The sequence below is a fragment of the Lepisosteus platostomus genome, chromosome 1 (genome assembly GCF_059453375.1).
Source record: "Lepisosteus platostomus isolate fLepPlt1 chromosome 1, fLepPlt1.hap1, whole genome shotgun sequence".
NCBI lineage: Eukaryota > Metazoa > Chordata > Actinopteri > Semionotiformes > Lepisosteidae > Lepisosteus > Lepisosteus platostomus.
In genome coordinates this window covers 19,457,000-19,477,454 of record NC_142611.1, presented here as the reverse complement: position 1 = coordinate 19,477,454, position 20,455 = coordinate 19,457,000, and the positions used below count along the sequence as shown (strand labels likewise).

The following is a 20,455-nucleotide window of genomic DNA, read 5'->3' as shown; positions in this document are numbered from 1 at the left end:
CAAATAATGCTTGATTGTGCATAATTACTCTTCTGTTTGTTTTTTTCCCCATTATTTAATCCTTGTTTTTCTTGCAGAACTGTCAACTCAAGCCAGGTTTGAAGAGATACGGAGATCCAATCAGGCTGTGGCTCAGAAGCTCACAGAAACTCAGTACAGCTCTTCTTCCGATGAGGAAGGGGAGGAAGAAGAGGATGGAAAGCAAGGGAAGATTTTGGCTTCTACGTTTACCACCTACACGAATCAGTCAGGTAAAGGCCTAATACCATGGTATTTTACCAAACAGCCTTGTGCCTTGTCTCTGTCTTCATGAAACTCAAGCATTTTGGATATAAATGGATATAACTTTCCAGCTGGATAACGCTGATCTGTATGAACGCTGAAGTATGTTAATATTCAGTGTTCTTGACGCGATCTCTACTAGAACAGAAAACATCAAAAATAACAGCTGCATTTAGAAAGATTTAACAGATATGTAATTCATATATTGATAGTGATAGCCTTTTTACATCCTATCAAAAATGCTCAATATACAGCTGCAGTTTACTTTTAAAGTAAACTTTTAATCACGTTATCAAGGATACAAATACATTTGGAGGAATCTGTATATGCAGATGTGCAAAGCTGTTGCGGGGGGAAACCTGTGTCATTTATAATGATGTCAAACTGTTGCTTTTCAAAACTTGTACACTGATATCTTTTTTCTCCACATTTAATGTCCTAAATGAATGGTTTTATTACAGAAAATGTTTGGGGAGTTATTATTTGTAGAGTCTTCTTTCTTACATCTTCCAACACATCTCCGAGGCTATACTGACTCTTAGAAAAAATAATCTGATACTCTCTATGTAAGTGCTCATGTTTAATTTTTTCCCTTCAGGTGGAGATATCACAGACCTGGAACGTACCAGGCAGTACCTCAATGATGCTTTTCAATCTGGGGCTATAACTTGCTTAATTTGTATCGCATCTGTAAAAAGGAATCAGGCGGTAAGACTTATTGATGTACAGTACTGTACTGTAACCTGCAGTGTGAAGGATTGTGATAGCTACATAAGGCACTTTGCTTAATATTAGCATAATCATGGAATACTACCACTTTATTAATGGTATCTGGTATTAAATTTACTTAATAATTAATATAATAATAATTGCTTACACTTATATAGCGCTTTTCTGGACACTCCACTCAAAGCGCTTTACAGGTAATGGGGACTCCCCTCCACCACCACCAATGTGCAGCATCCACCTGGATGATGCGACGGCAGCCATAGTGCGCCAGAACGCTCTCCACACATCAGCTATTAGTGGGGAGGAGAGCAGAGTAATGTAGCCAATTCATAGAGAATTAAGAAAATACATTTAATCTATAACAGGACAAGAAGGAAATAGCACAAAGAATGCAAGAAAACAGACTTAAATTTGATTAACGCTTCAGTTTAAATCCACTTTGTGCTAACATATAGTGCATATTTTCCACATATCTGGGGTTAGGGAAGTTAAATAAAAGTCTTATGCCCCATTTTTCTCACAGATTTTTTATACCCCAAGTGAATAAACTTGTATTCTCTGTAAGTAATATGAAAATCAAAACAATTAAAGCTTTTTTTAATTGTTTTGAAATCACTAAGATATTGTAAGGGTTTCTTTAAACCATTATTAATACTACTTTTTAATGTTACTGTTACTAATACTAAATACAAACATTTGTGTTAGATCACCTGTAAGCAGTATGAGAAAACTATTTTTTTCTAGCTAGTGGTTACAAGCTGCTACCCAATGCTGTACCCTATTGTACTGTTAATTAGCTTTCCATTCGGTATAAATAGTTTTTTTTCAAACAAATAAAAAAGATAATTGCTATATAAAGTATCTCCAATAACTTTGACATTATCTTTTGTCCGGAAGCTCTCTTAACAGTAAATGAGGGTGTCACCTGACATTAAAGAGATGTTTTGCACTTTTTGGCTGGGTGAATAGGTAGAATGTTTGTTTGTCTGACTCCCAGAGTCTTTTTTGGTTGCATGTATCTTGGTATCTTTTCTGTCTGTATCATACTGTACATACAGCAGTAGTCTGCATGATTGAAAAGCATTCTCATGCAAGGCAGTTTTAGCTGGAAATCTACACAAATTGACGTTATAAGGACTGCCTTTTCTTATCTCAAAAGGAGTCGTTCTTGTTCCAGAAAGTACTTGTACATTGTGATTCTGTGTATTAATAACAATTCTCTTCTGAACGCCTGAATGGAACAATGCTTTTGATAAGGGTTTTGTAAAGCTACAATTTGTAACAAAACAGACCACAAAACTAGATATGTATGAAATACTTTAAAGAAGTATTAGTGAATATAATGGAATCTAAATGTTTTTATTTGAACTTGAACTAATTTTTTGTAGTGATCTGTTGTCTGGGCTATGCTTAATTTATTTTGCATTCTTAGATGTTACCCGTGTTTTACTGTTTGCTCCTTCATTGAGATCTTAACAAGTGTAGCAGATTGCCTTTCCAAGAAAGCTTTCTCCTCAGTTGACTAAAAGAAGATTTGCATAAAGATGTTTTGTTCTGAAATAAGTAAAATGACAAGCAAGGATCTAAGCATAATAGTTTTTCTGTTTTGCTCTGCCCAGGTTAACTTGACACACAAATCCATAAGAATCATGGGTTCTAATCTGAACTAGAATCAGGTTTTCATTTCTAAGTGCATTACTTTGCCATATCTACTGACAGAAAGGTTTCATTTTCATTGACTTACACTGACTTTTCCTTATTTCTTGTAGATCTGGAGTTGTTCCGGATGTTACTGTATATTTCACATGCCCTGTATTCAGAAGTGGGCTAAGGATAGCATTTTCCTGGTGTCTTCAGTCACTGATGAGGACTTTGGAAAGAAAGAGCACCCGTGGCCTTGGTGAGTGGGCTTTGCTGTGTGTTTTACGTGTGTTCTGTTTGCAGATGTCGATACACTACTGGAATCACCTTCAAGGTAAGATTCTCCCCTATTTCACTTCAGACTCTTAAAGTAGTTAGTGTGCTGCACGTTCTACTCGGAAACAAATTCATCTTAACTGACATTGTAATACCCCATTGATTAATGCATGAATGATTACTGTATCACTGTATTACCATTCATATGTGGTCAGTTAGTGTTGCAAGTGTTGTGCACATATTCCTACATATATGGAGTGTTAGTGTTGTACTCACCCACAAGCAGGTCTGGCCATGTGCTTTATTGTACTACTGTATGCTGGTTTTTTATCTTCACAGCACCCAACACTGCAAAAAACGCCATATAGAAAAGCAACTTCCCAGAACTTGATATACCCCGGACAGGGAGCTACTCCATCGCAGGGCAGACAGACACAAACACGGAAATAGTTATATCCAGTTTTACAGGAGTCCTGAAGAAGAATTGACCTACCAGCCTGTTTTTGGCCTGTGAGAGGAAACTGGAGCACTCAGCAAAAACCCATGCAAACAACGGGCAGCAACGCTAACCACTGTGCCACCGTTCTGCCCAGTTTTAGTATCTCTTATATAAAATGGAAATGTATCTGTGTACGTATAAAATCTATAAAAATCTAGGTTTGGACAGTTATAAACACATATAAGTTAGTTATATATCTATGAACACATACTCTCTGGATTAGTTCAAGTAGGTACCTGCGTCAGCATGCGTAGGCTGCATAAGTAAATAAGTAAAGGAATAAGTAAAAGTTTATTCCATGTTGAAAAGAGAAGAAAGGAAATGCAGCATTTTGGCTGTGGAGCCTTCTTAGGGCATAGTTTCTAAGAAGTTTCTTTTTAAACTTATTGAATTGAATCTCTTTAATGCCCACTCGAGTTACCTCTCACAGATCAAAGACCTGCTAGTAGGTTAATTGGCTTCTGGGAAAAATGGCCCGGGTGTGAGTGTGTGCGCCTGTCTGCCTTGCGATGGACTGGTGTCCCGACCAGGGTGTATCCTGCGTTGTGCCTGTTCCTTGCAGGAATAGACTCCGACAAACCCGCACCCTTGAACTGAATGAAAAGTGTTTAGAAAATGGATGTTTCATGCCTCCTCTGAAAATGAGACAGGACTCTTACAGGGAGGTAGAACGTAGCTGTCCGTGCTTGCGTTCATTTGTAAGACCTTCTATTTTGTTGAACACAACTGTATAATTATTACCTACTTTTTTACGTCCGCAGATAAAACATGCCTAATAGGTTCTTTTTGTTGTTTTGGTTTAGTCCAAAATGTAGGTTTGAGTATAAACCACATCAAACGCCCAACAGATACTACTGTTACTGCGGGAAGGTAGAAGATCCTCCTCTTGACCCCTGGCTTCTGCCTCACTCCTGTGGCCAGGTCTGCGACAGAGAGTTTAAGCCGTCCTGTGGACACAGGTGCCTGCTACTCTGTCACCCAGGTATGAGATTCCAGGTGGAAATTTCTGACATTAAATCAATTAACAGCCTTTTATTTTTGTGTATTGTGTACCTCATATAGAAACAGCAGTGTTTGTTTTACATGCTAATTGAGAGGTGTGTAATGTGCAGGACTAAGCTGACTATACTGAAGATTTTGACTAATAATAAGATAATTGCTCTGATACACTTGCATGAAAGGTGCTATATGAAGTATGGTAACCAGTCACAAAACAGAAATATTTAAATTTAAAAAGACCAGAAAAAAGGCTTCTCTGCTGAATTCCATATTCCCAAAGATTTTATTTGGTTAATAAGTATTTAAGAAAAGTCACCTGCTAGGAATTTTAAGAATTTTTAGTAGAGGAGAAAATGCCTAAGGCACAGAGCTTTTTGATTTAGGCCCTGGAGTTTAATTGAGAAAACTGAGTATCATTTATTTGCAAATAGTGAAAGTGCTTCTTTGTCTTGTAAAGGAATACAGTGGTAGTGGCTTCACAGTTGTGGATGTCCTTGCAAATGTGTGAGGCCTGGTTTAACCTGTTAGCCACGTGGAGCCCTTAAGGCTGTGAATTTCTTTTTGCAAGAGCATTAATTTAATATTCAGGTAATGGTGGAGATGTTGCCATTTCCTCAAGCAGGTCTCTTAGTCACAGTCACAGCTTTACACCACGAGGATTATTTTGTTCATGGGGGATGTGTACGTTTTTTGCATCTTTACGAGCCGAGCGTCAGGATTTGTTCTCTCCCCTGTGCTGTCAGGCCCCTGTCCGCCCTGCCCGAAGATGGTTACCGTCACCTGTTTCTGTAAGAAAGCACGACCAGTCCCCCGCCGCTGCAGTGCTAAAGCCTGGAGCTGCAAGCAGACCTGCGGGAGGCGTCTGCCCTGCGGCCAGCACCCCTGTCAAAGCCTGTGCCATGAAGGTAGAGCTCTTCTTGAGCGCGTTCCCTGTTCTTTGTACCAAAGATTCATGCAGAATGATGCAGGAGGTTGTATCCTGTAGACAGACAAAATGCCTCAGGTATTCCTTGACTTATATAAGGGTTACTTTGTGCACAGCTCTTCATAAGCCAATGTTATATGGCATCTTCACCCTTACACTGTTATCATGATGATTATTACAGTATGGTAATGCTACACAATTACACTACTGTGTATTATTACAGTGTACTGTATCACACAATTAATAATAAGACTGTTCTTGTAGAGTAATTGTACACTGCACCAGCACCTTTCACATCACTAAACACTTTTAACTAACTAAACTAAAAGTGTTTAGTTAGTTAGATATAGTTTGACAGATAACAAAAATAACTGCAAATAGTGGAAATTAAGAGAACGCACACGTAAGAGGAGACACGCATATAAGGTAATGCAGAACAAAACTGAGGTTGAACGCAACCTTTTACATGCATAAGAACATGTATATAGAATCATCTGGGATTCTTCACAAAATGGCAAGAAACAGTACTTGGCTCCCACAAGCTACACTAGCAAATGAACTAGCCAAATAGTCTCTTTCTATTTTTAACCTTTCTCATCTTCTAGTGTAAGAGACCTAGGGCTACCTACTAAAAGCATGTTCTTTGTGCAGTGGAAATATTTTTATTGGCAATAATTATCAATGGTCTGCTTATGCTGTACTTAACGATCGTCTGGGTAGTCCTGCTCAGGTATTCCAAAATATGGCATAGTGCGAATTTTAAAAACCCCAATTTCAGTGGCATCGTGACAGATAGGGTGTGAATTTTTCAATTCTGATTCCCTCTTTCAAAACACTTACCATTTTTGAAATTCACTGAATTAGGAATTGGGTTAAAGGGGCATTTGAAGAAATAAAATTAATTCTAACCCTGGGCCAGTCATGAGCTGAAATACAGAATTTCATCCTTCTGAAAATAAATACATAGGTAAATGAGTGTATGTTTAAGCAGTGCGTACTTTTGCTGTTTTTCTTAAATTTGGTTTGGTTGATATCTACATTCTCCCTGTGTGTGTGCGCTTATTCAGTATCACATTTGTTCATTTTCTCATTTTGCCCTGTGAATTTGATAGTGACTGACATAGCTAGGACTCGGAGAAAGAGAAATGCAAAGTTAATAACAAAGAAAGGCTCAGAAAAAAGGTTCTGCTTCTCAGCGCAGATCTAGGCTACTAGGGGACAAAGAAAGATTTTACCGGTAATTAAAAATCACTCTGTCTCCATAAATCCTCCATCTTTAGTCTAAGATAATGTAAATATTAATAAGTTAATATTCCCTTCTTGAAACGAATGTGCAGGATGCAAGAACACAGTACAGAACCATGGGTGGGTCTCTTTTATTGGGTATACAAATTTCCAAAATACTAGTACTGTAGTTTTTCCTTCCAGTGTGCAAAAGTGTAGCTGCAAAATACATACAAATGTATTTATAAATATTAAATGCATAAAATGCAGATATAAATATTAATGTAGTACTCAGTATTAATGTTAGTACTGGTGTCCCCTTCAAGGTGTATCTTGCCTTGACCTATTGTCTATTGCCTATGTGTTGGGACTGAACCATCATTAAAATTTAGATCGATGGTTGGTACACTTAAACTGGCCATTATGAAAAAAGATTGTCTAGGGAAGTAGTAATAAAAAAAAATTATATAAAAAATTTGACAAGATAAAAAGCAAAAATGGACATAAGAAAGTTTGGTTTTATTCACTGGGAAAATGCTATGTTAGTATGGACACTGTTCAATTCTGTAAGTGATTTATCGAGATGTACTGATTTTATTTTACATTTACTCTATTCACAAGTATCGTTCATAATTTTTTCATAAGCCTGCTGACCTCCAACTAGCAATATGATCCTTCTCCCTTGTTATTTCAGCCAGTGAGCCCTCTGAAATCTTTAGCAATAGTGAGTCTGTGAAAAGAACTCAGTCAAACGTGTAAACATGAAATGTCCTGTTGTTTGCAAGTCTTGCTGGTGGTTGATGTACTGTTTATTAATGCGACCTTCAGAACATCAGGTGACTCGTCCTCTCTTCTCTGCATGTTCTGTCAGGCGATTGTCAGCCCTGTCCCCGTGTCAGCACGCAGCGATGTCTCTGCGGAAGGAGTGTAGCGGAAAGGCTCTGTGCGAGCCCCGTCTGGCAGTGTGAGCAGGTGGTGACTTCATTTCATGCTGAACATTTTCTGTGCTGCTGGCAGTTGATGATATCATTTGTTTGTTTTTTTAACTTCTCAATGGGCATTTATTGTTTTGCTGGCTGTGGGAGATCCATACTTGTGGTAGTGTGGCAGTGGGGACTTTTGCAAGTTACTCTGTCCACATGTGATGAAATTGAGATCTCCAGGAGCGATTCCTTGCTATAGTACAGTGGTTCTCAAACTTTGTGGACCAAGTACCACCCCTGATCAAACCAAAGCATCCAAGTACCACCTACAAGTCATCTTTTCATAGGAACCCCAGAAATTCTCAATGACCAACATAAGTGCGCGTGTGCGCACACACTCACACACACATATAATACATATTATAATAATAAACTTTATTTGATATAGCGCCTTTAAAGGTGGCTTCTCAAAGCCCTTTACAGAAAAAAAACAGGAACAACAACAAATAAAAATAATAAAAAAGCACCATTTCAGTGAGAGGGGTGAGCCTGTTTAGTTAAGCAAAGCAGATGTGAATTCATTTTTTGAGCCTTGATGCAATTCACAACAGAGTCTAACAGATTTTAAATCATCAGGCATTTTCTTGACGGCAAAGGTCTCGCAGTGGATGTTGCAATGCGTCCATTCATTTCTGCAGCAACCTCTCTAATTCGTGCAACTACACCGCTGTGTCGGCTTGTCATTGCTCTAGCTCTGGCGTCTGTACAAAGTCCGATGCATTTTATCCAGTCGATGCCATTCTCTTCGATAAATTCATTCAGAAGCTGAAATATGTGCTCTCCTGTAGTTCCTGTTTGCAGCGGTTTACAGAACAGAAAGTCCTCATGGGACGTAACCTCAAACTCGTACCTAACGTAAACGAGCGAATTGGCCAAATCGACTACAGACTCATCTAATTGCAGTGAAAAGCATCTGCTCATCTTAACGCGCTCTACCAGCGTACTTGTGATATCATCCGCCATTTCAATAATTCTATGAGTGACTGTGTCTTTCAGAGAGGGCAGCAGGTCAAGCTGTTTAGCAGCTTTTTCTCCACACAATACGTGTCAGCTCTTTTGCCAACGGTAACTAAGGTTCTTCAAAAATAGTGTGGGGCTTACTTGCTTTAGCAATCCGCAAGCTTGCATTTTTCCGTTCCAGGAGTCTGTCTCAGAAGTAAGTTTTTATTTCATGCGCATGGGACCGAAACAGAGACGCTTGATGTATTTTTCTCGAATTAACCTAGAATGGTTCTTAAATATTTTTCTGTTCTCTATCACGCTTTCCTGTGCTCACAAGATTACCAGCGTTCCTAGCACGCATTTCTATGCATTCCTGTGTTTACAACATTGGCATTGTTCCAAAATCACGCACATTCTCCTACCTCTCTATTTGCTGGAGATACGTTTTTTAAATACAATTGGTCATTTACGTTCGTAGCATGCATTCCTGTAGAGTGGTATAGAATTACATTATAGCTCTGTGTCCACTCAAGTATTAGCGCGTGCTGTATTGTAGTATGTAGGCTGCGTATTCGACATGTCTTAAAACAGATAATATGAAAACCCGTCCCGATTTTTCAGCGCACATAACAAAGTTCCAGGCTCATATGGTGTACCAGCTGGTGGTGCTCTGCCGTGTCACACTTTGAGAACCACTGCTTTAGTACATTTATTCCCCAATTCTGGTCCTGGAGGCTCAAGCACCTGCTGATTTTCCAGCCAAGTTCTAAGGTCTGCAACTGAAGTATTTATTGACTTAATAGAATTAATAGGAACTGTTTGACTGTTTTCAGCTTGTAAATTTTGTGTCGATACCTTTTTTCGATTGCATTTCATAAGTAAAATGAATAGTTCAATCAGGACATCTGTTAGTTCAATTGAGGCTTTGATTAGATATTTAAGCTGGGCTGGAATAAAGTTGTGTGGTCCTCTAGGACCATGATTGGGAACCCCTGTTTTAAGTAGAACATTCAAATGCAAAGAAATGAGCTTAGCTCTCTTGAGTTGTTACTAACTCAAACAACACTAACTAAGTTTGGACAGCTACCTTTTTTTTTCCAGTGCTAAACAAATACAACTTGTGAAGACAAAGATACCTGCATGATAGCCAACAAAAAAGCTTTTAGGGTCAACCTTTTTTCTTGGAGTGCCTCAGTACTGTAAAAGCCACTTTCGAAACCTGCCTTTTTGTAATTCTAATGCTGTTCTCTAGTGTCTTTGAATCCTTTATTCGTGATCCCATTGTCATTACTCTCCTTAAACTCTTCCACATGGAAGTGTTTAAGAGCCCTTAGCAAATGTAAAAGCAAACCATCACTGTTTAAATCTACTAAGAGATATTGCAAATGAGTAAGTCCTATTGGTTCTTTGTTTTAACAAAGCTGACTGTTGATTGTTTTATTTGTAAGGTCTGTGGCCGAACCCTGTCTTGTGGAAATCATACATGTGAGAGAGTTTGTCATCAGGGACCGTGTGGGGAGTGTCCTCGATCAGGAAACCGAGCCTGCCCATGTGGCAAATCCAGTGAGTACTTCTTGGTTCGGTGACTCTCTGTGGCTAAGGATCTGTGCCTGTGGCTGGAAGGTTGCCGGTTTGTATCCCTCAGCTTGCAGAAGAATCCTACTCCTTTGGGCCCCTGAGCAAGGCCCTTAACCCCAACTGCTCCAGGGGTGCCGTATAAATGGCTGACCCTGCACTCTCACCCCACGCTTCTCTCCCTGTCTGTGTGTCTCATGTAGACAAAGTTGGTGTATGCAAAAAGGCAAATTCCTAATACAAGACATTGTATATGGCCAATAAAGTGATCTTAATCTTATCCTGTCAAAGAGTTAACAGTAGGTAGGCTGTGCCAAAATCAAATAATACCTACTTGCCAGATGAAATGATTTTGCCAAATATTCTTTTACTTGATAAATTCAAAGGATGTGTAATGCATCAGCATGTGTAGGCCGCAAAGGCACAGGTAAAGGTTTATTCCATGCTAAAAAAAAAAGAGACGCAGCTCCACAGCTGAAAGGTTGTGTCTCTTTTCTTTTCAGTATGGAATAAACCTTTATCTGTTCCTCTGATTACAGGAACTACAATCAAACACATTGTTAGTCAGGCATCAGCAGTGCTCTTGCTTGTCGGTCAACAATTCCTAAGCACAGTCTCCGGAGTGGGATTTCCTTAGATGATTATCAGAGCAGTGGTGCTCTGCTGATGTCTGTGCAGTGATTTTATCTGAGCAATTGATCTGAGATTTGTCTCATTAGTTGTCACTGAATACCTAATGGGTGTTTGACATTAAATGCTTGGGCCTTTTTTCTTCATATAATCATTTTTCGTTCATCTTACAAGCATTCTGTTCTGGGACAAGTTGCAAAGTATTTTGCTCTGTTGTAGAATTTTGTTCCACATTTTTCTCTCTCGAGATAGAACCTCGAATCCCAAACTTTTTTTTTTAAACTGAAAAAAATGAGTCATACCTACATGCTGTCTCTAGCTTGATTTGCATCTTCAAACTTGCACTTGCAGTAAATTGTAGTCTGGAGCCTGTCCCCAGTGATCATTGTTTTTCTGTTATTCAAATGCTGTCATGGGTGGCAATTATTAGCAAAGGCCTCCTTCCATCAATTCTCTTACCACTCTTTCCAGTAAAGTGTTGAGGGGGAGTTGAAGCCTATCCCGACAAGCAAAGGGCGCAAGGCAGATTACACCCTGGATGGGACACCAGTCCATCGCAGGCACTCACAGACGCAGACACCCACACACTCACCCAAGGGACAGTTTTTCCATAATCCACTTTAGTCCAAAGTATGAATGTATGAAGATTAAGTGCAATGTCGCCAAATGGGGTTTCTCCTGCTGGAAGGGACTATGGGCCCTGTGTGGGGAATAATAGGAAAAGCTCAATGCCCTGAGCTCCTGCGGAGGACTGGACAACCGCAGTTTCAGAGCCAGGACAGGGAAATAACAAGGACAAAAGCAAGCGGTAGGGCTTGGAGAGACTCTTTCATTGTGCAATTCCGGCCCCATCATCCACGTGCACTGATGGATAATGGACAATCACCTCATTTGGAAAGTTTTTATTTGATGTTAGTCTAATAATTTGTAAGAATGTGTATCTATTGTGAAAGGTGTTTTGTGAAATAGTTTATTCTGATTTAAAGAAATGCCTGACGAAACTGGAGCACCCAGTGGAAACTTACGCAAACACATATAAACATGAAAGAACATGTGAGCTCCATGCAGATGGCGCCTTTGGAATTGTACTCAGGGCCTCAGCACAGTGGGGCATTAGGAGAGATGTTTTCTTTCAAATATTAGGTTATGTATTAGACTTAATACAACAGATACTCAATAAAGGACACAATTATCTATTTAATTGCCAAGCTTTTTATGTCCCCTTCCTTTTCGACAGTTTTTTACTCTTTTGTTTTATACAGCTTGTTATTCACTACACTGACACATGCTGTGAGCTCCACAGACCTGCACATCTTTCTTCACTGTTTTCTTTGTGTTTTCAGAGTGCTCTCTACCCTGCACAGAGGATGTGCCCACATGCGGTGACACATGCGACAAGGTTCTCGAGTGCGGACTTCACACATGCTCGATGCGTTGCCATCGCGGGCCATGCGAGACGTGCCGACAGGTATGCGGCGCGGAAAAGCCTTTTCCTGTCCCCTGGGCAACTTTTAGAGACGTCAGTGGTGGCAGCCAGTTGTGGCCCTTTCTTTCCTAACTTAAAAAAAATTCGGAAAGGAAATTAGCGGTTCATGCTGGTGCCTATTCGTTAAAGTCTTAAAGAAACTGCATGTTCACTGACCGTCTTCAGTCAGTTTGGCACTTTCAAACTGAGTGCAGTGTCCTTGTTGGGGAACATTTTGTGAATTACTGACCAGACATGTTGTACAAAAAGGTTTTGTCATTCTTCCAAATGTACAGGATTTAATTTACGTACTTGAGATTTAGTTTTAGCAGAATTAGTTTCTGCCAAATGCAGTGATGAATGTTATGAAGATAAGTGAAGACTGATAAGATAGCTTGATCGACTATTTGGTTCATCTTGGCCAGCCTCAGTGAACACCTTTAATGAGAAGCTTGTTTTCTTTTTCTTTATTATGGACTGTGAGCATGCTTCCTTAAACTTTGCAAAACAGATATGCTTCTATTCCAATAGAGGGAGCAACAGCTCTTTATATCTACACATTTTTGTTTGTCAGACCAAAACTGTGCTTGTTCAAATCATTTATTTGTACTAATGCTTAAGAAGTATTCATGTTTTCGAACGAAGTAAAAAAATAGTTGACCTTTTTAGGGATTGTTCATTTGGGAGTTCTGTGTACTTCTATATGAATAATTTCCCATTTATTTATAAAGATAGGTTTGATAGAACTTTTCTATGAATGAAGGATTAGTTGTTGATCTAACTGTTGTACTGCATTAGGTTTCACGGTATATATTGTAGATCTAAAGTAGTTTTGCATACATACCAAATATGTGTTAATTACTTTATGGGTCATTAAACCATTAAATCACACTGATCACTCTAACACTAGCAATTAATTTTCAAAGTTTCTATCTTAATTTATATCAAAAGGCCCCAAGAGTTTGTACGTTTTTGAGTGCTGCTTGAAGCTAAATTTGGAAACCACATGCCATGTTAAATAATTGCCTCTGCTGAAAATGAAGTTCTTATTCTCACTGAATAAGAATTTCATATTCTTATTCAGAAAGTTCCGGACATGATTTTATTGTGAACATATTGATAAAGGTGTGGCTTTTTGTGTTTTAAAAAAAACAGTAATTGGTCCGTCTTTAGTACAACTTATGTCCACATTTTCTGCCTATTAGCCACGTGTGGAAGGATGCTTTTATGTGAAACGCATAATACAGATGGAGAAAATATTAGAGAAGTAATGGTTTTAGGTTTCCATTGCCTTAGTGGTTATTGTATGCCTGCCAGTGCTAGCGAGGAACCAGAGATGAGAAAGCAGCATGAGATGTCAATGTTACCATCTCCATCTGGGGCCTGGGTGCCATTCAGTGTAACTCGTAACGTGTGCTATTTTCGGTCCGTCTTGGTTCTGTTCTAATCACGCATGGCTTCTGTTCTTGCGGGTGCTTTGTTTCGGCAGGAAGTGGAGAAGCAGTGCCGCTGCGGAAAGCATACCAAGCGGATGCCTTGTCACAAGGAGTACCTGTGTGAATCCAAGTGTACCAAAACCAGAGACTGTCTCCGGCACCTGTGCAAAAGAAAGGTAGGGTCTCACCATGACATTGGAGACGTTCCCACTCAAAGCTTGTGTGAATAAAGCCTTTTAAAATGCAAACCTCAGGATCTCAGAGGCTAAAGCTTGACGGAAAGGACCAGAGTCCATTCTGACAGTGCCTGTGTGCACAGGACCAAAGTCTCTTACGACAGGGCAGCTTTTCACACAGAAGTGGAAACGGAATCTGTCAGGTTGTGACGTTGCTCACCATGCAATCCTGTGTGAACTTGCTGACAGACAAATTGGGGGAGTAGTTAATAACACCTGTTGGGTTTCTGCACAAGTAAGGAGGATCAGATGAAAACATAATTTTAAGGGTGTATTTACACTAGAACAAATAATCCTGATTAAGATGACAGGAGCATGCATTCCAGTGTGTTTTTGCAGTGTAAATGCTACTGAACACATTTTGAAATGCATCCTTAAAGTCTCACATATGCAAGACTGTATAAATAATGTATGCAGTGTACTTTTTTTGCACTTATGTGAAAAAAGCAGCTGTGGCCTATATACACTAAGACACCACCCACCAACAACCTGGGCATGACATCATAGGAGCTTAAAGATGTCTTTTTTCAGTAAAGGCTTCTTTCTTGGTACTCGCCCACACAGGGCCAGCTTTGCGTATGGACTGGCATATTGTGGAATTATGAACAGTGACTCATAACCGGGTGGTCTGATCTAGGTAGTGTCTGGGTGGTATGATGCACATTTCACTTCTGAATGATTGACTTCCCTATACTGAAAGGGAAAAGTGAAAGTCTAAAAGGGAGCATAAAAGAAGATTTTCAACTTGAAGCAAATAAAAAAGCATTAGCCTTATTTTTAGATCTGTATTGTATATTGTATCACACTGTGATGATGATCGTGGTGATTGTTTCATATGCCACAGTGTTGGCAGGTCTGCCAGAAGGTCTTCATTTTTTACAATCTTCTGTTCAGTTCCCTCATTGGACAGAAAATCACCTTTTGCTTCATGGATGTATAAATGCACCAGTCCAGTATTGAGTGTATCAGAATTTTAGTGGGATGCTTCCGGAATGTAGGCATAAAAGTGCCTGACAACAAAACCTTTTAAGAACAATAATTATAATTCCTTGAGTTTATATATATTCATAATATAATATAATATATTGTATATATTCATCCGACAGGAGCTCAAACCGCTTTTCATATAGAAGTGGACACACTTTATCCTCCGCAGAAGCCCATTATGTGCCAATCGAAGTGGAATTTAGCCAGGATACTGGGGTTAACATCCCTTATCTTGAAAACTGCTGTGACCAGTTAAAATTAAATGTCAGCCGAAGGAAGACACCTCTTATAGCACTGTAACCCCAATCACCACACCATGGAAATATGTAAATTCTGGTCCAGAAGAAAGATGGACTCTTATTTGTCCACCAGTACCACTTACAACAGTAAGCTTTTTTTTTTGCTCGGAGGCCTCCCTTCCTAGTGCTGACATGGCCCAGTTTTAATAAGTTTCTGAGATCTGAAGAGATTAGCTGGCAAGATGGCAGAGAGTGTCATCTTGGAGCTTAGCGTTCTGTTGTAGAAAATGCAGCTCTTATTTGTGTTGTTGGCATAGTTAGGAATAGACCAGGTGCAAAATTCTGCTCTGCAGTTGTTTTAGGTTTTTATTCTGCCCATGTTTGTGTGACTCTCTTTTGGCTCAGCTGGATCAGTTAAAGGGGAATTGCAGTGGTATTGTTGTATTTCGGGGTAAGAAAGAATCAGCATTGATTGTGAATACATCTCTTTTAATCCAGTAGAAATATTACTCTCGATTTTAAGACCGTTTTGCAGACAAATACTACTTGTTAACTCTGCATGTTGGAACATTTCTGGGGTGAAATGTCTGCTGCACAACCTGTACTTATTTGCTCGTACATCACATTACATTAGTCATTACAGAGACTTGTGAGCAGGAAGGGCTGCTTCACATCACGATTCATGGGAGCTCTCGCCCGTGGTGAGACAAGGGGGTTGCAACAGCATGGTGACTTTCACAAAGTCCACATTTTTGCGCTTAATTCAGAATTTGTAAAATTATTCCAGAACATCACTGAATTTATTTTGTTATCGAGATTTAATAACTGGTCTGAGAAATTAGGACTGCAGTTCCCCTTTAAAGAATTCTCAGTAATTTGAAAGAGATCAATGAAACCTGCTGAATTGCAGCCCTCCAAGACAGGTTTGTTTGGAGCCTGGTTAAACCTTATTTCTTTGCTTGTTGAATTACACAGTTTGACCCTCTGTTTTTGAACTGTTAGCACTACTGCTGTGTTAGATGCAATTAGTGGGTCTTTAACCTATGTCTTATAACGTGTTGCTATTTGCACATGACAGACATGTCTTTTCCAAAGCATCACTACAGCTGTGATGACAGTGCCCTTTCTATCCATGCATTTCACAGCAATTAAAACACCTAGTATCTCGATAAGTCCCTTCTGATAAGGGAGAGATTTCACTAAGTGAGAGATAATATCTGACGCATCAGGGTGATAGTGTGAAGGATTATAAACAGCTGTTTCTGCCTCTGAAGTATGAAGTATATATACAGTATATACACTGTGCAGTATGGTAAGTAGACAGCAAAATGTGAAAATTGGCACCATTGCTGGAACTTTGATCACTTTTGAAACAACATGACAAAATTACTCTTTTCCGCTTATGCTGTGGTACCTACAGAAGTCCAGTCACATTTGTGATATCCATAATCAGCTTTTTTCTCTGGCAAATTCTTTAAGGAAGCCAGGCAAAAACATTTTATAATCTGATTCTAAATGAAAACATTTCTTAGACTTTTGATGTAAAGATATACAAGTATTTGTGATAAAACATTATGGTAAGTGCATATGTGTTCTTTACTAAGTTGTTTGGCTGATGCTTTTATCAGATGCGACTTACATTTGTATCCATTTAAACTGCAGGGTATTTTACTGAAATCTCTTGCTCAAGGGTGGCGATCATTCACCACAATACAGAAGTGACTTTGAGTATTGCAAAACCGCTAAACCACGTCATTAGCCAGAGACTTGTTCACAGGTGATTTAAGCAGTCTGATATTAAACCTAATTAAAATACAGAAAAGAGCAAATGCGCTCTGGCTATGAAAAGAACATTCTATCCAGTGTTACATTGGTGGCTGGACTAAATCAGCTCTCTATCACTTGCTGTCTGGGATATTCACGGTTGTCAGTTTCTAACTTGGGAAGGTGTTGTACCCAAATAAATTCCACCGTGGTTTGGGAGGTCATGGGTCGTGACACCTCGCCAAGATTGATGTTCAAGTGTGAAAGTCTGGGCAGGAGTGTATTTGCTACTGGAACTCTTCTTATAGTGATTGATGTAAAAACTGACTGCATGGTGTTGCATTAACCAAGTCACAAGACCCTCATATGCTATCCTTTCTGCAGCCTTATGCTGCTGTGACAAAATTTCAGATGGACAACGCCTGCTCTTGTAACAACAGCTTTCTTGGCAAGATGAGAATGGGACAGCTATGCATGGATGCCTTAGTTGCAAAACTTTAATCCCATCAAACATTTGCGCAGTAAGATGTGATGGTGTGTGGTATTTAGGGTGCAGAAACTACTGAACAGGAACCTGCATGGTTCAATGGATGGAACAGAATCCCACAAGACAGCATTTGTAATTTACAGATGTATAGCTTGACTCAATGAAATGTGAGCTCACCAGTTGCAAAAAAAATGATAACATTCTAAATTCTTCGTTTTGTGATATTTTAGTGGTAGATATACTTTAGGCATTAGTAGAATTATTAATTGCACTTGAAAAAAGTCAAAGATTGGTTATGCTTGTTAATGGGAATATCTGGTGGGCATCTTATCTAAAGATGGATGACAAATATGAATGCCGAAGTTACACTGTACAACAGAAATTGCTGAAGCGGACACCAGGGTTACTAATTATCTTCTGAGAGTTAGCAACCAAGTTCAATATTTCAGCCTTGGGTTTTGCAAGACATGTTTATTGTCATCACTTCATATTCTTCTTCGAAATTTTAAAACTACTTGTATTAATTAAGCCCTTTCCTTCTTTTGTAATTTTCTATGTACATTATTATGCTGTAACCAGTTGTGTACCATTCATCACATCTTAGCTGCACATAATCATGAAAGCAAACTTAAATGCAGTCTATAAAGTATGAAAGTATGGTTTTGTCATGATCAAAATTGAACACTGCAAAAATCAGGTAAAGCATTATAACACTGTTAGCTTTTTACTTTATTTAGTCAGTAGGTACTGTGTATGGTACTGCACTAGTGTGTATATATGGCATATTACTTTAAAGGTGGTGTGAATCCTTCAATGTCTTAAACAAACAAACCAAAAAAAACATGTTTTATTATAACTGTTATGTGGAATCGTACTGCCATTAACTGTGTGGTGGTGTTGCTTGACTCTCCAGTGCTGTCCAGGAAACTGCCCCCCATGTGATCAGAGTTGTGGCCGTGCCTTGGGCTGCAGGAACCACAAGTGTCCCTCTGTCTGCCATAGAGGTGAGGTCACACAGCTCTACCAGACAGTGGATTAGAGCAGGTGTTTCTGTGTTGTGTTCTGTCATGTCCTTTGTGTGTTGAACTTAACATTTCTAAAGTGGTTTAACATCCACTTTTAACTAGTACTACTTTCTAGATGGAATTTGGAAAACGTTAGATCTTGTCAGGGTTTATATCTTTATCATCTCAATAGTGGGTTAATCAGTCATTTGTTGACCGTCTACCATACATTTGTTTTTGTGTTTTTGAATTTTGTTTTTGTTTGGTGCATAATGTCATAACTATAAACATCATATTTTAGCATTTGTGTCCAAATGAATGTCTTCTGTGTTAAATCGGATCACACAGCTTTTATTTTCCTCTTTGCATTATGGAAGATTGAGGGTGGTTTGTGTAGCTGGTAGGACTCTGGACTCTTTGGAAGGGTTCTGGTTTTGAAAACTACAAAGTGTGGATCTTTGATTAAATACAACAAATATGAATAAACTACTTATGGGGAAAAAAATGGGATTCGGTCAATTACCTTCTATGTTATGCATCGTTGACATAGTTTATTTGTAACGTTGTTTTTGTTCAAGACATTTAATATAAATTTTAAAACATTTTGATACAACCCTAAGAAGAAAATTATAGTTAACACACATTAACAAAATAAATTGTCTAGGATTAACAGAACATGAGGTCAAATTCCTTTAACTCACGTAGTGCTCTCCTTTGTGCACAAGCAATAGTTAAAACTATTAGTTAAAACAAATAACACTTTGTAATAACTCGCATCTTGCAATAACTTGCATATATGAAAACATCCAGTGTGACAAATATGCAATAATAGAGGAAATCTTTTGCAAGGTATCAGTGGGGAGAAGAACAGTGATGAAGCCAATTCACTTGATCAATCAGTTCATAGATGGGAATTATTAGGCCATGATTGGTAATGGCTGGGGGGGGGGGGGGGCAGTTGACCAGGATGCTGGGGTAACACTCTTAGTCTTTTTAGAGAAACACCCTGGGATTTTTAATGACCACGGAGATTAAAGATCGGTTTTACCTCTCATCCGAAGGATGGCTCCTTTTTCAAGTATAGTGTCCCCGTCGCTATACTGGGGCATGAGGACCCACACAGACCGTAGAGTGCCCCATATTGGTAGAACTAATACCTCTTCCAGCAGCAACTTTATCTTTCCCAGGAGGTCTCCCATTCAGGGAGACATTTTCCATCCATCCTTTTTCTAAGTGCTTCTTCCAGTTCAGGGTTGCGGGGGAGATGGAGCCTATTCTGCAAGACTCTGCAAAACAGGACCCAACCTGGACGCTATGCCAGTCCATAACAGGGCACACAGGCACGCAGAGCCAGATTTTCTAGACGTCAGTGTACCTACTGTACCAGTGTGTTTTGGACTATGGGGAGAAACCAAAGCACAAAGAGGAAACCCGAATGAGCACAGGGAGGGCATACAAACTCCACACAGATAGCACCGCAGGCCCAGGCTCAGAACTGACCCCTGGGCCCCATCACTGCAAGGCAGTAGTGCTAACCACTGTACCACCGTGCTGTCCAGAAGTGACATTTTATGCTACAAAATATGTAAGAAAGTAAATAACAAGCGACAACCACAGAGTGTTCCTGTGAGTAATTACTTTTTGAATCAATACGTCTTCTGTCAGTATTTGCAGCACTATCTTGGCTCGCAGGAACTCTGCAGTCTTGCTGATTTTGTTACCAATCAGAGATAAAAATTAGCATTGAATTGTTAAATTTATAATTCAACCTTACTGTACCAGTTTGTTTTTTTTTGGCATATTATTGCAGTGATTGTTATTTCAATAAATGGAACCATTTTAAAAAAAGCTTTTCAGAGACTGTTAGACTGCTGCGATACCAGATGAGGCCTGATGAAAATCTCTTGGGCTGATGCCAGTCAGCCACCATTATTTACTAATTAGGTTCAATGGAGGATAAGACTGCATGATGAGTTCAGTGAGGCTTGAGGTTAGATGACGAATGTGGTCTTGAGTTTCCTGATAAAAAGAAAAATGTTGTATTAGAAATTCTTGATTACTGTGGACATAGTAATTTCTAAAATCGATTGTCTAACACAAGAAAGAAAGGACTGTTACATGACCTTTAATTG

General features: G+C 39.2%; 1 protein-coding gene across 1 annotated transcript in view; it reads left to right on the top strand.

Moving 5' to 3' along the window:
• nfxl1 (nuclear transcription factor, X-box binding-like 1) overlaps window positions 1-20,455 on the top strand; it is a 57,459-nt gene that overhangs the window by 4,473 nt on the left and 32,531 nt on the right. The window contains exons 3-12 of the mRNA XM_088626606.1: window positions 78-251; window positions 881-990; window positions 2,781-2,911; window positions 4,231-4,409; window positions 5,170-5,331; window positions 7,447-7,547; window positions 9,949-10,063; window positions 12,049-12,173; window positions 13,660-13,782; window positions 18,233-18,323. Of these exons, the coding sequence (XP_088482732.1) occupies window positions 78-251; window positions 881-990; window positions 2,781-2,911; window positions 4,231-4,409; window positions 5,170-5,331; window positions 7,447-7,547; window positions 9,949-10,063; window positions 12,049-12,173; window positions 13,660-13,782; window positions 18,233-18,323 (1,311 nt within the window). The remainder of the gene's footprint in view (window positions 1-77; window positions 252-880; window positions 991-2,780; window positions 2,912-4,230; window positions 4,410-5,169; window positions 5,332-7,446; window positions 7,548-9,948; window positions 10,064-12,048; window positions 12,174-13,659; window positions 13,783-18,232; window positions 18,324-20,455) is intronic.